The sequence below is a fragment of the Rasamsonia emersonii genome (genome assembly GCF_000968595.1).
Source record: "Rasamsonia emersonii CBS 393.64 chromosome Unknown ctg1118621760329, whole genome shotgun sequence".
Classification (NCBI taxonomy): domain Eukaryota; kingdom Fungi; phylum Ascomycota; class Eurotiomycetes; order Eurotiales; family Trichocomaceae; genus Rasamsonia; species Rasamsonia emersonii.
In genome coordinates, this window is record NW_013563074.1 from 1 (window position 1) to 15473 (window position 15473).

General features: G+C 53.2%; 5 protein-coding genes across 5 annotated transcripts; 1 reads left to right on the forward strand and 4 right to left on the reverse strand.

The window, feature by feature from the left end:
- Positions 1–919: 919 nt before the first annotated feature.
- Positions 920–1492, reverse strand: T310_5807 (uncharacterized protein; the record flags this gene model as incomplete). Its single annotated transcript, XM_013471311.1, has 2 exons — positions 920–1354; positions 1433–1492. The coding sequence occupies 2 exons, from the start codon at positions 1490–1492 to the stop codon at positions 920–922; spliced, it is 495 nt and encodes a 164-aa protein (XP_013326765.1).
- A 1251-nt stretch (positions 1493–2743) lies between these two features.
- T310_5808 (Glutamate decarboxylase) lies at positions 2744–4637 on the reverse strand (the record flags this gene model as incomplete). The annotated part of the gene is made up of 5 exons (XM_013471312.1): positions 2744–2858; positions 2935–3473; positions 3539–4168; positions 4261–4288; positions 4387–4637. The coding sequence occupies 5 exons, from the start codon at positions 4635–4637 to the stop codon at positions 2744–2746; spliced, it is 1563 nt and encodes a 520-aa protein (XP_013326766.1).
- Positions 4638–6758: 2121 nt separating this feature from the next.
- On the reverse strand, positions 6759–8741 carry T310_5809 (uncharacterized protein; the record flags this gene model as incomplete). The annotated part of the gene is made up of 3 exons (XM_013471313.1): positions 6759–8302; positions 8367–8587; positions 8641–8741. 3 exons carry the CDS (start codon positions 8739–8741, stop codon positions 6759–6761), a joined length of 1866 nt encoding a protein of 621 aa, XP_013326767.1.
- A 1677-nt stretch (positions 8742–10418) lies between these two features.
- T310_5810 (SIR2 family histone deacetylase) lies at positions 10419–11510 on the forward strand (the record flags this gene model as incomplete). Its single annotated transcript, XM_013471314.1, has 1 exon — positions 10419–11510. One exon carries the CDS (start codon positions 10419–10421, stop codon positions 11508–11510), a length of 1092 nt encoding a protein of 363 aa, XP_013326768.1.
- A 348-nt stretch (positions 11511–11858) lies between these two features.
- T310_5811 (Uncharacterized protein) lies at positions 11859–15257 on the reverse strand (the record flags this gene model as incomplete). Its single annotated transcript, XM_013471315.1, has 7 exons — positions 11859–11922; positions 11975–12334; positions 12389–13518; positions 13579–14658; positions 14883–14931; positions 14987–15019; positions 15070–15257. The coding sequence occupies 7 exons, from the start codon at positions 15255–15257 to the stop codon at positions 11859–11861; spliced, it is 2904 nt and encodes a 967-aa protein (XP_013326769.1).
- Between the last annotated feature and the right edge of the window lie 216 nt (positions 15258–15473).

Below are 15473 nucleotides of genomic sequence, written 5' to 3' on the forward strand. Positions count from 1 at the left end.
GGCTCGTCGTCGTCGTGCAGCGAGGAATGCGCAGGCTGCTGGCTGTCGAGGCGTCTGAAGGGGTCGCTGGCGAAGGCGGGTGCGTGGAAGACGTCAATGTCGCGGTCGTGGTTGCGGGCGAAGCTGTGGTGGTTGTTGTTGTTGTAGCGATGATGGGGATCCGCAGTCGACTCGTGGCCGCCGATGGAGGCCGGAGAGCGGTTCCTCCTGAAGAATTGCATCGAGCAGGCTGCTCGCGCCTGGGGAATCCACTCAGAGCCGTCGCGCAGGAGAGAGAGAGAAGAAAAAGAAACTGGGCAGAGAGAAGATGCGACAGGCTCCTCACCCTGTCGCAGCCAGCGCGTCGAGCCCTCGTTTCAGCGACGCGGGGCAGGACGAAACGACTCGAGCACGAGGAGGTTGAGTGGGTGCAATGCAGTGGGCAGGACAGAACTGGACACGCTGCCAGTACAGGAGACTTGCAGCAACTTAAGCAAGGGTGCCAGAGCATGCCCTTTGCTAAATATATCCGATAGCCTGCGGAGGGCTGATCATTATTGGGGGCCCCCAAGGACGGGCGATCCGTGCAACAACAGAACAGTACGAGCATACATTACGCAGCGGAGGGATTAATTTGGTGTCTAGGGGACCTTGTTTGCCATGAGGACGGTTAATTGCTCCCTAATTGGTTCGCTTCAGAGCCTCCAGGAATGCGATTATTCCCCCTCTGGTTCCTTGCAAGCGTATCGCCGTTGTTGGTGACTGACTTGGTTGCGACCGTCGGACAGTAGTGGCTGTGCTAGTCGATCAGCTAGCTGCAAGCTCCCACCAACAAAGAACACCGTATTCGCTCTGTCTTGGCTCCAATTCCTTGAAACAAATAAATAGAAGACATTCAGATAAAATCATAAGGGCGGAAAAAAAAAAGAATAGGCCCATCCTATGCTCCGTCCCTCACGGTGAACTTGTATTGATCGCGTCGGTCCAGATAGACCACCTTGTCGCCCAGCCCCGCCTGCTCGACGGCCTTTTTAAAGTCCTCCAGCGGACTGGCAAAGACCTCATAGTCATCATAGTGGATGGGGATCGTGAGATCCGGCTTGATCAACTGCACCAGCTCCAACCCTTGCTTGGCATCCATGGTGACCATGACCGCCAGGGGCAGAAGCGACGGAGTCGGCACCGTCGTGCCGCCCAGATGCACCAGCATCAGATCAATGTTCTGCCCGGAAAACCGCTGGGGGATCTCCTTCAGCTCGTCGACCATGAGCGTATCGCCAGAGATGTAGATCCGGTAGCCGACCTCGAAATCCAGCAAGGGACGACCGACCACGCCGTACCCGAGTTCGAGCATCCATCCGTTGGTTGGGGGGATCTGTGGATGCGAGTCATCTGGTTAGAAATAGAGCAACAAACTTATCTTCTCTGAAAAGGGAGGGGGATCAATTGATACCGCTTGGACAAGCTCGTTCAGCTTCTGAAGAGGCTTGGTGGCCACATGCTTGGCCGGCATGGCTGTGACTCGCATTCGTGGTTGCTTCTGGGCACTTCCCTGCACCTCAACCAGCATCTTCTGAAAGGTATCAAGCTCGAACACGCGCGTGAACGATTCCTGCGGGCCCTTGGAAGTGAGGTGCCTCCGGGCATGCGGCGTGGTGATGATGGGGAGATCGCGCCGCAGGGACGCTTCTACTTTCTGGTCGAAGTGATCACTGAGCGATATATATCAGCCATGCTTGGAGGTAGGTGTCAATGGGTTAAAAGAAGACAAAGGAAAAGCGAAACTACGCATGATAGTGGGACAGCAACACGAGATCGATTCGGGGCAACTCGTGCAGGTCGACAGCAGGATTCGTGCGGCGAACACTCGAGACTCCCGGCCCAAGATGCACATGATCGCCCGCATGGAGGAAGTTGGGCTATATATATATCGGCCACGTAAATCGACGATTCTGCCAGGCAGATAGAAAAAAAAAATCTCCATATAAGAAAGCTAGAAACTGACATCGGTCATCAGGCGAATTCCTTCCCACTCTCTACAAGTCAGAGGGAAACAAATTAGCTCTTTGAAACCAGTAAGAAACGATAGCATTCGTCCATTGAAACTGGAATTGAGAGAAAAGAGAAGAGAATGAAAGTCTAACAGGATCGTCGTCGCTGTCCCGACAAAGTAAATCGACGCATTCTCGCCTCCAGGCTTGGACGGATGCACTTTGATCTCCTTCGCATCGGGGACATTCGTAGCCACGGATCTCCCTGCCGGTAGATCTCGAGTAGGTGCCTGCGCCGTTCTGGGGTCAATCGATAGATGCTGCATTTTTCAGTCAATTACGTAGCCGTCGCCTTGAGATATACTAGATTCAGCAGGTTATGTGGAGTGGGAGTTAAGTTGCAATTGAAGAATGGATGTGGAATGGGAGTTAGACAGGGTTAATTGTTTGACTTTGGGATAATTGATACGCTCGTACAGTGCAAGGACTTCCGTATACGTGACGTCACGAGCAGCAACAACGATATATCTACCATGCATCCATGTTTATGTTCATGACAGTCATCTCACATCTAATGATCTAAGGGCAACAAGATCAACGAGCCCTGTAGGTACAGTCCACATATACGTACAGCAAGCATAGCACATTGGGTCATTTATCATCTGTCATCGGTCATCTGTCATGGGATTCATAATCAAAGTGCCCTGCACGACGTCATCAAAAACCGTAATTTTTTTTGGCGGACACGCTGTAGGCCATCGACATGGCTGCATTCAGCAAACAGCATGAGTCTTGCCGTGTCGTCCCTGCAGCGAATGCTTGTCCTTCTTGTAGTGCGGGTGGTTGTGTTTCCCTCTGCCCGATTTGACCACGTGGTTACGAACGTGCCTGTTTCATTCCTATTGTTAGCATCAAACTGTCCTAGATATTATACAGCCAAGAGGTCTGAGGAGAGGGTACGTACGCCTGGTATCGTTCCATCATCGCCTTGTCCATGGCGTCGAGCGTCTGCAGAGCTAGTTTGATGTCGTTGACCAGGCTGTCAACACGATGCTTGCTCAAGTCTTCGCGGACAACAACCCGCATGAGCTTGAGCTTTTCACTGTGGGGAGCCATCGTGTAGGCCGGAACCACCCATCCCCGTTCACGAAGCTGGTGAGCAATCGCGAATTCGTCGTAGAAACGGTCTGGGTCAGGCTTCAGACGGAAGGCGACCAGCGGCAAGCCGTGACCACGGCCTTTGCTCATGATGATGAAGCCCAGGGCCTTGAGCTGAGCCGCCAGGTAATCCGCGTTTCTGGTCAGGTTCAGCATGATGGAGCGGTAGCCACGCTTGCCCAGACGGATCAGCTGGTAGTACTGGCCGATGACCTGAGATGCACCCTTGGAGAAGTTGAGGGTGAAACTCGCCTGCTCGGCACCGAGATAGTTGATGTTGAAAACCAGTTCCTGGGGGAGGTACTCGGGCGAACGCCAGATCACCCAGCCAACACCAGGGTAAACCTAATTGGCCATCAATATCCGCAAATCCTTCCCTTATCATCTACGTAGGATTCGAGCAGTCTTACCAGTCCGTACTTATGGCCGGAAACGTTGATCGAAACAACCTTCTCCAGTCTAAAGTCCCATTCAAGGTTGGGGTTGACGAAAGGAGCAACGAAGCCACCGCTGGCGGCATCGACGTGAATCGGGACGTCGAGGCCCTTCTCGATCAGCAGATCATTGATGGCCTTGACATCTTCATATTCTCCAGTATACGTGGTGCCCAGGATGGCACAGATGCCGATGGTGTTCTCGTCCACCAGGGAGACAGCCTCCTCGGGGTCGATGACATAGCGCTCGTCGGTGCAGTAGACATACTTCTCCTCCACGTCAAAGTAGCGGGCCGCCTTCTCCCAGCAAACCTGGACGGCACTGTTCATGACAATGTTGGGACGCGAGTAGTCCTTGCCTTCCGCCTTGCGCTTGTTCTGCCAGCGCTTCTTCATCGCGAGAGTTGCCAGCATAATGGCTTCCGAGGAGCCAATGGTCGACGTGCCCATGGCATGCTCCTTGCTGTCGTCGCCAGTTGGGGCGTTGAATAGTCTTGCAATCATGTTAACGCAGCGGTTCTGGATATCTGCGGACTGCGGGTACTCTTCATAGTCGATGAAGTTCTTGCTGAACGCCTCCGTCATGAGCTTCTCGGCTTCCTCTTCCTGCGATCATCTGTTATCAGTGCTGCCACGTGATTGCCCAATTTGGCATGACCAGGTTTCCACTGAACATAGAAATGGGCTTTGTGACTTACCATGTAGGTCGTAACGAAGCTTGCCAGGCTGGAGTTACACCAGTTAGCTTCGATTTGCAGAAAAAGCCATACAATCTCGCTGCAGGCCTGGCACGAAGTGACCAGTGGAACGGGGAGGAAGGTTACTTGAGCATTGGGTTGCCATCGAGGCTGAGATCATCCTTGATCATGCGATAGGCAATCTCACGAGGCATCTCCTTCTCAGGCATCTCGTGCGAGGGCAGCTCCTCCGCCGCGTAGCGAGACCCATAGACGCTCGAGGAGAAGTCATCTTCGCCTGGCGGGTTCAGGTCCAACGTCTCGACGCGGGGCAGCGTAGTTACAGTAGGGGAAGCGGGGACTTCGGCGTCCTTGCTGACGGCAGCCAAGTGCACCATGATGTCGTCGCGAAAGCTGCAAAGGATATACGAGGTATGGAGGAGAAAGGCCCGGCTGCGGAGTCAATTGAGGACGAGAGTGAGTGGTGAGAAGGCGTCTAAAACGGGGAAGCGAAAAACAGCACCCGCTGGGTGAGGGGCACTCTTTTATGGTCGCATTGGACTTTTCAGTCTCTGGACAGCTTGCAACGCCAAATAGGAAATAGGGGCTTTCTGAACAATAACTGCTGCAGCTCTGAGTTGGAGTGGGGGAAAGCCAACGCAGTGGAGATCTGGGTCAACGTCAGAGGACCAGGAACATCGGCCGCGAATACGCCAGCAGGGACGGCGGCTGCAATGGTCTGGAAAGGCGCTGCGACGCATGGGTGCATGTCAGGATGAGATGGCTCGCCGGCCTTGCAGTAGGCTCGCGGGCCATCGCCGGATGTTTCGTGTTTGGAACGTGGCGATCCAACCGCCGCCAGCTCCAGAGCTCAACGACTCAGCTCGACCAGCATCGCGGTGTTGCGTCCACCACTGTGGCTGCCTGCCTGTCCAAATCAGGTTGCCAACTGCGCCAGAGATTGTGTTTGAGAACATCTATCCTCCGTCTCTTACAGGTGAAGGGCTACGAGACCTCAGGGGCCTGTCCAGGAATGGCCTGTCGCGCGGGGTTGGCAGTCGGGCCAAAGCGACACAACAGTATAATAAAAATGCCTCGTTGAGCCAGCCAACCACCGACTGTCGACAAGGAGCCTAGCCAACAGCTCAAGCCGCCTGCAAGACTAGCAATCGCGTTCTCGCCAGCAACTGGCAGGCGAGTTGATCGTCCCTCCTCCGTCTGAAATTACAGTTTCATCGTTCTGCTGATGATTGATAAAGGCCCAGGGACGATAATTGCTCTCCCCGCTCCGGCTGAGCCACTCGAGCACTGCGCAGCCACACAGCCTGAGTCCAAGCGGTGTGCGATGGATGATACCTTGGGTCTCAATTTGCCGATGGGGATTGCCTAGGATCCGCAGAGCCACCGCCGCTGATTCAACCGTGGGAGATGCCCCTCTCGAATGCCCAGTGATAGGACCCTTTCTATTCCCCAATCGGTATTGGTGAGGCCCGTTGATCGTTGCCGTCTTGATGCCTTATCTCGTGCGCCCCTCAACGCCGTCAGCCATCGGTATATCTCTATGCAGGGGGATCAATGGGATCATACAGCAAGCAAAAGCTTAGGAAAAGCTTGGCTCTGGGTTTGGCGGGTCTCGCGCCTCAAGTCGCCGCTATCGGGGCCATTAGCGCCGAGACTGCCTGGGCCAGCGTTGTCTCTGCGGGGAGGATGACGGCATTGTGCTGGCGATGGTCCACCTGAGAACACTGGACTCGAAATCAATTACGCAGTAGATGAAGCTCCATCCACCGTCCGCTCGAAGGGACGAATGGCGGTGTGCAGAGCGACCGCATGGCAGCCCAATGGACTAAACAGTGCTACACTGAATGTCTCAGCTCGAGAATGATGGATTGCCGAAGGAGGCAGGTGTAGCAAACACTATGCGAGTCACTAGATCTGCTCTTGCAGCGCTTCCCCTGGGATCCCACTTGTTCTTCTTTCTCTCCTTCTCTATGACCAGAAACCGCGGGCCTTCCTTCCTCCATGGAGTTCATATTATTATTGACAAGCTATCCCAACACAAGAACGTCGATTCGCTAAATTCTGCCGTATGTACAATTTTACGAGCACAAAACCCGCAAACGAAGGAGTGTGGAGTTGGCGTTGCAGGATCGCCAACTGTCGACAGTGTACCACCTTGGAAGCATGACTGATTTCATTGCTATGCCCAAAAGAATGCATGCGAATCTTCAGTGTCTGTTCACCGCTATGGTACAGCGACAATCAACCACAAGCATATTCATCCAGGCAAAAGCATTTGAAATCCGCCCACAAAAATGATTAATATACAGGCTTAACGGATAGGGAAAAACTAATCTCTTCGCGTGCAGGACTAACATCTAGGGTTTCATTACTTCCACAGTTCAACAAAAACAAAAGCAAAAACTTTCGATCCAACAGACAAGGATAGATAGACTGCTCAGAGTTCAGGGGAAATCACGGGGGGAAAGAATAACCTTACTACGCACCACGGCAATCCTTCAGTTGCTGGTGGTTCCGTTCACTGATTTCTCTGACTTCTCCCCTCTGAACTTGCGCTTGAGCCAAGCGAAGAAACCGCCCTTCTTCTCAGACGACTTCCCAGAGCTCTTCGATTTGGTCTGAGCAATTGCAGCAGTGCTTTGAGATCGGTCAGGAGTCTCTTGTGGCTTCTGTTCCGGCTCACTGGTATTTGCTGGCGCACTGTCTGCCTTGCCGTTGACATCGTCATTCTTGGCAGGGGCAGCCTCTTCGGGCTTGTCTGGTTTAGATTCTTCAGGCTGTGCAGCCTGTGTGGAATCCTGGGCCGCCTGGCTCGAGGACTGGCCGTTAGTCGCGGAGGTCTGGTTCGCATCCGAATCCTTTGCGGCCGATGCACCAGCGTCCACGACTTTGCTGCTGGTGTCAACGCCAGTAGCCACAAGCGGAGAGTCAGAGGTAGCGGCTTTGGTCGATGAAATATCGCCGTTGTTGCTCTTATTGAGCACTTGGGTGCCCAGTCCGGCGGTAGCAACACCATTGCCTGCGCCTGCTATTTGCTCCGTTGTCAATTTGTCTGGGGCTGCGTCTGGGGCTGCGTCAGAGGCTGCTGGAGCCGGCTGGTTATCTGACGTCGAAGCAGTGGTAGCAGGTCCCTTGTTGTCGTCGTCTTTCTGAGCGCTCGTGGTATCCGCGGTTTTCTCGCTTGTGACGTTGTCATTCGCAACAGATTGGCTGGCCTTGACGTTGTCGGTGACATTCTCAGAGACGTTGTCGGTTTTGCTGGTGAGAGCGTCGGTCGCGGCGGATTCCTTGGCCTTTGCGCTGTCGGCAACATCACCGACAACATCGTCTGTCTCACTCGTGACGGTTTCGTTGGCGGCAGATGAGTTGGCCTTGACAGTGTCGGCGACATCAGTGCTGTTTGTGTTGCTTGCGAGAGTGTCATTCGCGACAGACGATTTGGCCTTTGCGCTGTCGGTAGCATCACTTGTAGGGCCACCAGCAGCGCTGCCGGTTACGGAGGCAGCAGAGTCAGCAACTGAAGGTGTTCCTGGGAACCTGCCGGGGACATCTAATTCTGATGTGCTGGCATCTTTTCCGGTCGCGAAACTGTCGCCTATCATCTTTGCGGCGACTTCATGGTCATCGACGCGGGGCTTCTTTGGAGGCTGCTCGCTTTCCTGCGTGACGAACACTGGAGTCTGGTGGGGACGCTTGACGTGTGGAGCAGCCAGAGAAGCATCTTTCTCACCGCTGGGGCTCTTTTCGGCGTTGCTCTCTGGGACGGTAGAGGGCGTTGCGTCCGTTTTCTGCGTGTCCTGAGCAGTGGGAACTTCGGCGGCGGCATCAGCCTTCGATGCGGTATCATCCTTCACGACAGTTTCTGACGGTGTTGAAACAGGCTTTGACTCTTCGCTCGTGGCCTTGGTGTCCTCAGTGGCCTCAGTCTTGTCTTCCGTCTCTTTCTCTGATGAGCTCTTTTCGGCTGGTGCAGACATCGCATCTGTAGGGGAGGTTGTGGCAACCGACTCAGCCGGCTCAGAGGCAGCTGTCGCGGGGGTATCTGCAGTGAGTCAGCCGTCGGTAAAGGGCGGCGAGATAAAGAGGGGGAAACTGTCTGCGCTCACCTTCTTTCTCACGCGCAGGCTCGACTACTTCCTCTTTCTTGTCCTCACTGACGCTAGGCTCGGAACTCTGAGCGTCATTCTTCGAGTCACCTTCGCCTGCGTCTCCTGCGACCGGGGTTTCGGTCGAGGCAGCAAGCGCAGCAGGCGCCGTTGCAGACGAATCCGCAGTTTTCTCAGCGCTTTCACCTTCGAGGCGCTCTTCTTCCTTCTGCGCTGTGCTTCTATGGCAACCGTTAGACTGTTGCGCGGGGATGTGCGACACGTGTTGACTTACTCGACGTTCTTCACATCAGGGACGGCGGCTTTCGCGGCAGCTCCGCCGCCGCCGCTGCCCTTGTTCTTATTATTCTTCTTCTTTCCTCCCCTCTTGGGCATTGTGTTGTCGGTGTTCAGTCGTCAATCGGATTGGATCGGATCGGATCAGACGCGATGGGGTTGTCGGGGAACAGGATAGCTAGCTGGTGGATGAAAGAAACAAAAGCGAAAGCTTAGTACAGGACACGACCTAAATCGCAGGGCCAGGCAGATGTCAATTAGGTAATAATGTACGGTACACGCCTTGCGCAGGTTCTCCAATGACAGGGATTCCCAGATTTTGGGCTTGGCTCCTTGACGTTTGCAGCGCAGGGCAGTTGTGCGCCACGGGTGCGTCGAGTTTTTTTTTTACCTTTTCTACCTAGGTTACGATCCACTCCGGCCCCTCCTCCAACAACGGCTCTCCTCCAGCAAGTCCACAGTTCCCCCAACTTAACGTTTCCCAGGGCTCGGGGCTATTTGATAAGAGGACAGTCTGGCTTCTTCTGCCCCTCTCCGTCCCCACCTGATCGTCGTGTACGGAGTACTCTTCATAGGTACGCAGGTTATGCCCCAGGCTCATCCCCTTTCTTTCCTCCTAGCTGTGGCTAATAATAATCGCCCTGTCTACAGAATAGGTAAATGAGGAGCGACATGGTGTGGGTGTGGGTGTCTGTGGCATGCCTCTGTGTGGCGGTGGCTGCAAACGTGAGTAAGGAATGACCGGGTATTTCTGGTTCCGGTTGCAGGGAACAAAAAAAAAGGAAAAAGGACTTTGTTCGGTTAAGTAAGTTATTCCGTACGGAGTACCACTACTACCTGATCTGCATGGCTAGATTGGCATGCGCGAAACAGAAAGTTGTCTTGAGACCAGCCCCTACAATGAGTACTGCGTAGTAGTTTAAGTTTAGCCTCCAGGCCTGTGTGTACGGAGTATGCAATGTTCTCCAGACTAATTATGCAGGTAACAACGGTACCTGCATGCAAGGCAGCTTGGGCTTGGCACTGCATCCCTCTGCTCCGGTGTCCCTAGACAGTAGACTCCTCCCTACGGAGTATTAATATTCCCTAGGTAGGGATTATAATCACCTACCAGTCGACTACCCTTCTCGTTTTAGGTAGTAGGTGAGCATCGCCACTCTTCGCTCACCCGAGTAGTGTTATCGCTTTGCAACAGTCTCGCGACTAGAGTAATTACTCCATAATTTGCAGTAGAGAGGTTTAGCAACCTGTTATTTTTAACTCACCTAACGAACTGAACACCGATTTTAACAGTTGGAATTACAATTATTACAACACAACTCGACCAATCAGATTTTGCATATCGTATTAGGAAGGCGGTCTGCAATCATATTTGGTCATGTGACAGATATTATTCTTTCTGCCTGGAGTTTGGAAGGCGGTGAGTGTTTTGACCAATTGGGCTTTGAGATGAGTCCAACTTGCATCTTAGCAGCCAGGTAGTTAAGTACTTCCATAAGGTATCCCCATGAACATCTCTGTCTAATGGCACTGGCTATGGGGTCTCTGAGTGACCTGACGGTTCTGTCCCTGTCGAAGATGGCTGCATCTCCACAGATGCTATAGCAGCATCTGCAAAAATGGGATGCATAGGATGCAATGTTTTGAATGTGACCGCTAGCTCAATGCTAATGAGACTAATAATGCTAGGCAGCTGCATACAGCTGCATATAACTCGAAACGTCCCCTGAAGAATAATAAATCAGCAATTTTATACTGTTATCAACCGTCAACAACATGAGCGAGTCTTCCTTGAAGTCCCCCACCGTCGACGACGTCGCCCGTCTGATCAACGCCGGCAAAGCCACCCAGATCGTCGTCCTCGTCGGCGCTGGCACCTCCGCCTCGGCCGGCATCCCGGATTTCCGGAGCCCAGACACGGGCCTATATGCTCAGCTGGAGAAGTTCCATCTGCCCTACCCCGAGGCCCCCCTGCACATCTCGTATTTCCGCCACACCCCGGAGCCGTTCTATGCCGTGACGCGCGCGCTGTATCCGGGCAAGTACAGGCCCACGGTCGCGCACGCGTTCATCGCGCTGCTCGCGCGGAAACGCCTGCTCCATATGCTCGTCACGCAGAATGTCGACGACCTCGAGCGCAGGGCGGGCGTGCCGGAGGACAAAATCCTCGCTGCCCACGGCAGCTTGGACAGTCAGCGCTGCATCGATTGCAAATCGCGCTTTCCGGACGATTTGATGCAGAAGATCGTCCAGAGCGGCGGTGTGCCCCGCTGTCAGGATCCTCAGTGCAACGGCATCGTGAAGCCCGATGTTGTGCTCTTCGGCGAGCCTCTCCCGGCCAGTTTCGAGGCCCGTGCTCCCCAGGCGATGGCTCAAGCCGACCTGGTGATTATCATGGGCACCAGCCTGGTGGTTCACCCCGTTGCCGGCTTGCCCGGTCTCGTCCGGGAGGGCGTCCCGCGCGTGCTCGTGAATCGGGAGAAGGTGGGCAGCATTGGCGGGAGGCCAGACGATGTGTGTATTCTCGGGGATTGCGACGATGGCGTTCGTCAGTTGGCAGATGCCTTGGGATGGAGAGAAGAGCTGGAAGCGTTGTGGAGAGAGGTCGGAGGCGGTAGGAAGGATGGAGAAGATGACGCTGCTGCGTCTTCTTCTTCAAAGGTGGAAATAAATCTGGAAATGGAGATTGCGAACCTCTCCGGAAAGGTGGATCGCAGTCTCAAGATTTCCAACGGCCACAGAAACTGGCTCGAGAGGCATCTGGAAAAGAAGATCGCAGCATCTGCTGCGAATGCGGACAGTTCCACTGAGCAGCGCAAGGAAGAGTCGAAAAAGTCGGACGAGGACCGACAGGGAGAAGAAGCGTGAAGTCAGTCAGCACCTTGTGTCAAGAATCTTAGATTACACCACATTCATTTCTAGATATACAAGCTGTCCTTATCGTATCTCGTAAACGGCATGTATGTACTGTACAGGATAATCCTACGGAGAACCCTGGGAAATATCAAATCGATATATTATATATACATTCCCCTCAGGGTTGAGAATGTTGGGAATATTTCAACGTATATGTGTAATAGATCCGATCGGGTATATGGGCTGGATAGATGTGAAATAAAACAACACATTGAATGAAACGCTCCTAGTCAATTTTTTCCCGACTCGTGGTCGTCGTTGACGGCGGCATGCTCGGATCGCTCTTCGAATCGGCCGTACTCACGGCGTGGAAGGAGAAATCCAGTTCTCCGACAAGCGACCGGACGTTGCTGGACAGGCAACCCTTAGTAAAGTAACTACTAACTACCCTTATACAAACCAGGGTTCAGACTTACGCAATCAACTTCTCCAGATCGCCTATGATGCAGCGCGTCGACACCTGCAGCACGGAAAACGCCGCATAGCCCGGTTCAGCGCTGTGGCTGATGCTGAGGATGTCCTTGTCGAGCTCCTTCAGCTTTTCAGAGAACGCGTACGGCCGTGGTGTCTTCAGATACGGCGGCAGCGGCTGCTGGTTCATGATGCTGGCTGACAGCAGCGACAGAAGGGAGGTGATCTCGTGCGTCGTAAGATTGGCCGTGACCATCAGGCTTTTGAAGTCTTGATACCAGGCTGACTCGGATTCGTGTGCGCGGTCGCTCATCTGCGCAAACGTTTTGGACGCGTATTCCACCAGCGTGACATAATTGACAATGCTGGAGGAGAAAATAATAAGCATGATGAAACGAGAATGAGATGGACTGACTTACTTTCGCACACATGCGATGATGGTGTCGTACTGCCGCTTGGGGAAGCGCCCCCCAATCGGGACTTCCCACTTTAGGAAATCAGAATATGTCCGGAGACTGCTCAACATCAGGATCTGCTTGGCGTACACGCGATGGCGCGCCTTTTCCAGTCGCCGTCCGGCCGACGTCTTCAACGTCATGTCTCCCTCATCCCCGCGAGCACGTGCAGTGACGGTCTCATGGATGATTGAATAGTAGTTGGCCAACAGATACAGTGACGCTCCAAGGCTCTTCCGGAGCACGGAGTGTTCCGAGATCGGAAATGGGAACACTGTCCAGATGAAGGCCACCGCAAGTCCACCGGCCACAATCGCTAGTCGGTAGGGCGCCAGCAGGTATATTGGATAGTAGTCCTGTCCGTTCGACGTCGCGACCTTCTCGCCCACCTTGCGAACCTCCAGCTCGTACCCGACGATCATTGTCACGGTGACGATATTAATCATGCCCATCATCGTATAGCGTGGTTTTTTGATTGGAATGTAATAAGCAATAGCCACATACAGAAACAGAAAGACGATCACCCCGGGCGTTTTCCCATCGGGGATATACCAGATTAGGAATGTGCCTACTATGGCGATAACGGTCCCGAGTACTCGAAGCACAAAACTGGCTATGCTTTGCCCGGCCGTAGGTGACATGCTGATAGCCACCATTATCATTGCCCAGAGAAGTCGCTGTCGGACGAAGAACGGCTGCGTGTCGTGAAGCAAATCAATGATGGCAACGGACATGGTGGCGCACGCAACTCGAAAGCCAAAGGCGGACTCGGATGAGCGCAGAAGACGCGGAATAAGACGGATCCAGTCGCCTATCTTCTGCATTGTGTTCTCAGGAGGCAGATGCTCAGGATCTTTCCTGGTTTTGTAGGCCTCACCAAGGTACAGAACGACGCTCTGGCTGTGGATATCTCCAATGTCATCGTCGTCATGACCGTCCTGGACTTTGAAGGCGCTCAGAACCCATTTCTTCAAGCGTTTATTGCCCGGAATGATGAGTCTCGTTCTCGACACCTTTCCGCTCGCCGCCTTGGCGTCGGCAAACCGAACAAAATCCAGAATGGCGCGACTTGCAGAGTAGAGCAAATGCTCCATCTGAAGATAGGCTGAGTATTAGCACCGGAGCCTCAATTCCTTCGGGGGGAATGGACGTACGTAGAGTAAAAGATACAGCTGTCGCTCGTTTCGTTCCCGGGTGAGACCCAAGTTGATATCCTCGGGAATCGAGATTGAAACATTTTCTGGGTGCTCAAAGAAGTCGGGGGGTACCTTAATCCCTTTCTCTTGGCACCAGACCCGTAACGCAACGAGTTTTCCTCTGTAGAACTCATCGCTCTTCATTTCTAGATACTCTGCAAAGCCATCATCTCCCGGTGCGGTGGCAGCAGCCGTAGCCTCCACATCCTTGGCATCCTCAGCTGTGGTCGGCTGAGGAGAAGCCTTCTTCTTTGGTGGTTTGGCCAGTCTTAGTCGGTATGTGACGTGTTGTAATCCTTCATCCATGACTTGAATTATATGCGCGAACGGTTCGTGGACCGCCCTCATGATGTCATTCCACTCATGGACGATTCGCTGTCGCGTGGCGTCCGAATGGATATCCAGATCGTGTCCATCTTCGAGCGGCTTGTTCCACTTATTATACTCTGACAACCGTTCGAAGATATCAACAACAGAACCGAGCCCGACAATAGGGACCATTGTTCGTCGTAACTGTCCAAACAACTCACTCAGATCCTCAGGGCCCAGGTTCCCTAGAGCGATTTCACGCTTGGCAAAGGGAAGTTCTCCATGAAGCCTCCCATGAAGGTCACCGATTTTGCTCACTGCGGTCTTGATAGCTTCCGCTTCGGGGCTGTAGATCTTCTTTCCATGCTTCCCTCTCTTCTCTGTCTTCATATCGTAGGTTTCGACCCGCCCAAACATATCCTTCCGCTCCATGGATTCAAAATATGCCCCGTGGGCCTTCAGCGCACCGCGCAGGGCCCCGATGTATGCCGTCATCTGCCTAAAAACTACCTGCCTGGACGTGACAGGAAAGATCAAGAAGGATACGCCTGTCGAGATCGCCAAACCAGTGAAGAATGCCCCCATGAGGTGTCTCAAAAATGTGATGCCTACCGACATGGTCCCGAATTGAGGAGCATATGTCGTCGAAACATTGGCCACCATGGAATACATAATGACTGGGAGGTTGAATTGAGGATATTTCGCTCTCACGGTGTTAATCATGTAGATCTGGAAAAATGCCAGACGCCGGCAACGGCAGCAGCGGAAGAATTATAAGGGGCCGTCGTAGATGGTATCGCGGATGCGGTATGCTTCCTCGCCTGGGTCGCGCAAAAGATCATCAAAAGCGCAAAAGCTGAAGCGATACAAATGGTCAAGATATCAAAAATCAAGGTTTGGATAAATTTCGATCGTGGCATGATGGCAAAGCCAAAGATGGAAATGATACCCACAAAATAGCCCAGGGTAGTGAAGGTATTGGCCACTGGCGTCGATTGGTAGCTTGTAAAGAGTCAGCAATTACCTACATTTGTATACTTCGGAAAGAAACTCGTACATTGCTACCGAGATTGTGGGCGGAATGGCACCCCTATCAGCAGTTGTTAGTCCAGACAGAGGAGAAAGGATCGGGAATCTGACTTGATCATCATCAATACGGTTTGTTTATCCAACTCTGTCTTGGCCCATAGCGCTTTCAGAGTTGCTGTGAAGCCTTGCTTCTCCTTCGTTTTCTTTTCCGGCCCATTGCTTCTCTGGCTGGTGTGGATACGAGATGATTCTGAGGACTCTGGAGCACAGCTGTCAGAGCTGGTGCTCCTGGAAGACATTTTGGTTCCAGTGTCTTGAAATCTTGTCTTTGCCTATTTCACCTGTTCACTATTAGGCGAGGGGCGACAAATAATCATCTATGACGTTCCCGACGCCGCCGTAGACAGATCGACCGACGGGCGGCCATAGCCGTTCAACAAAATCACAATTGGACAAGACGATGTGTTTTCTGGCCGTCCAGACGACGAATCGAGGCGACGATAACAACTGTTGAA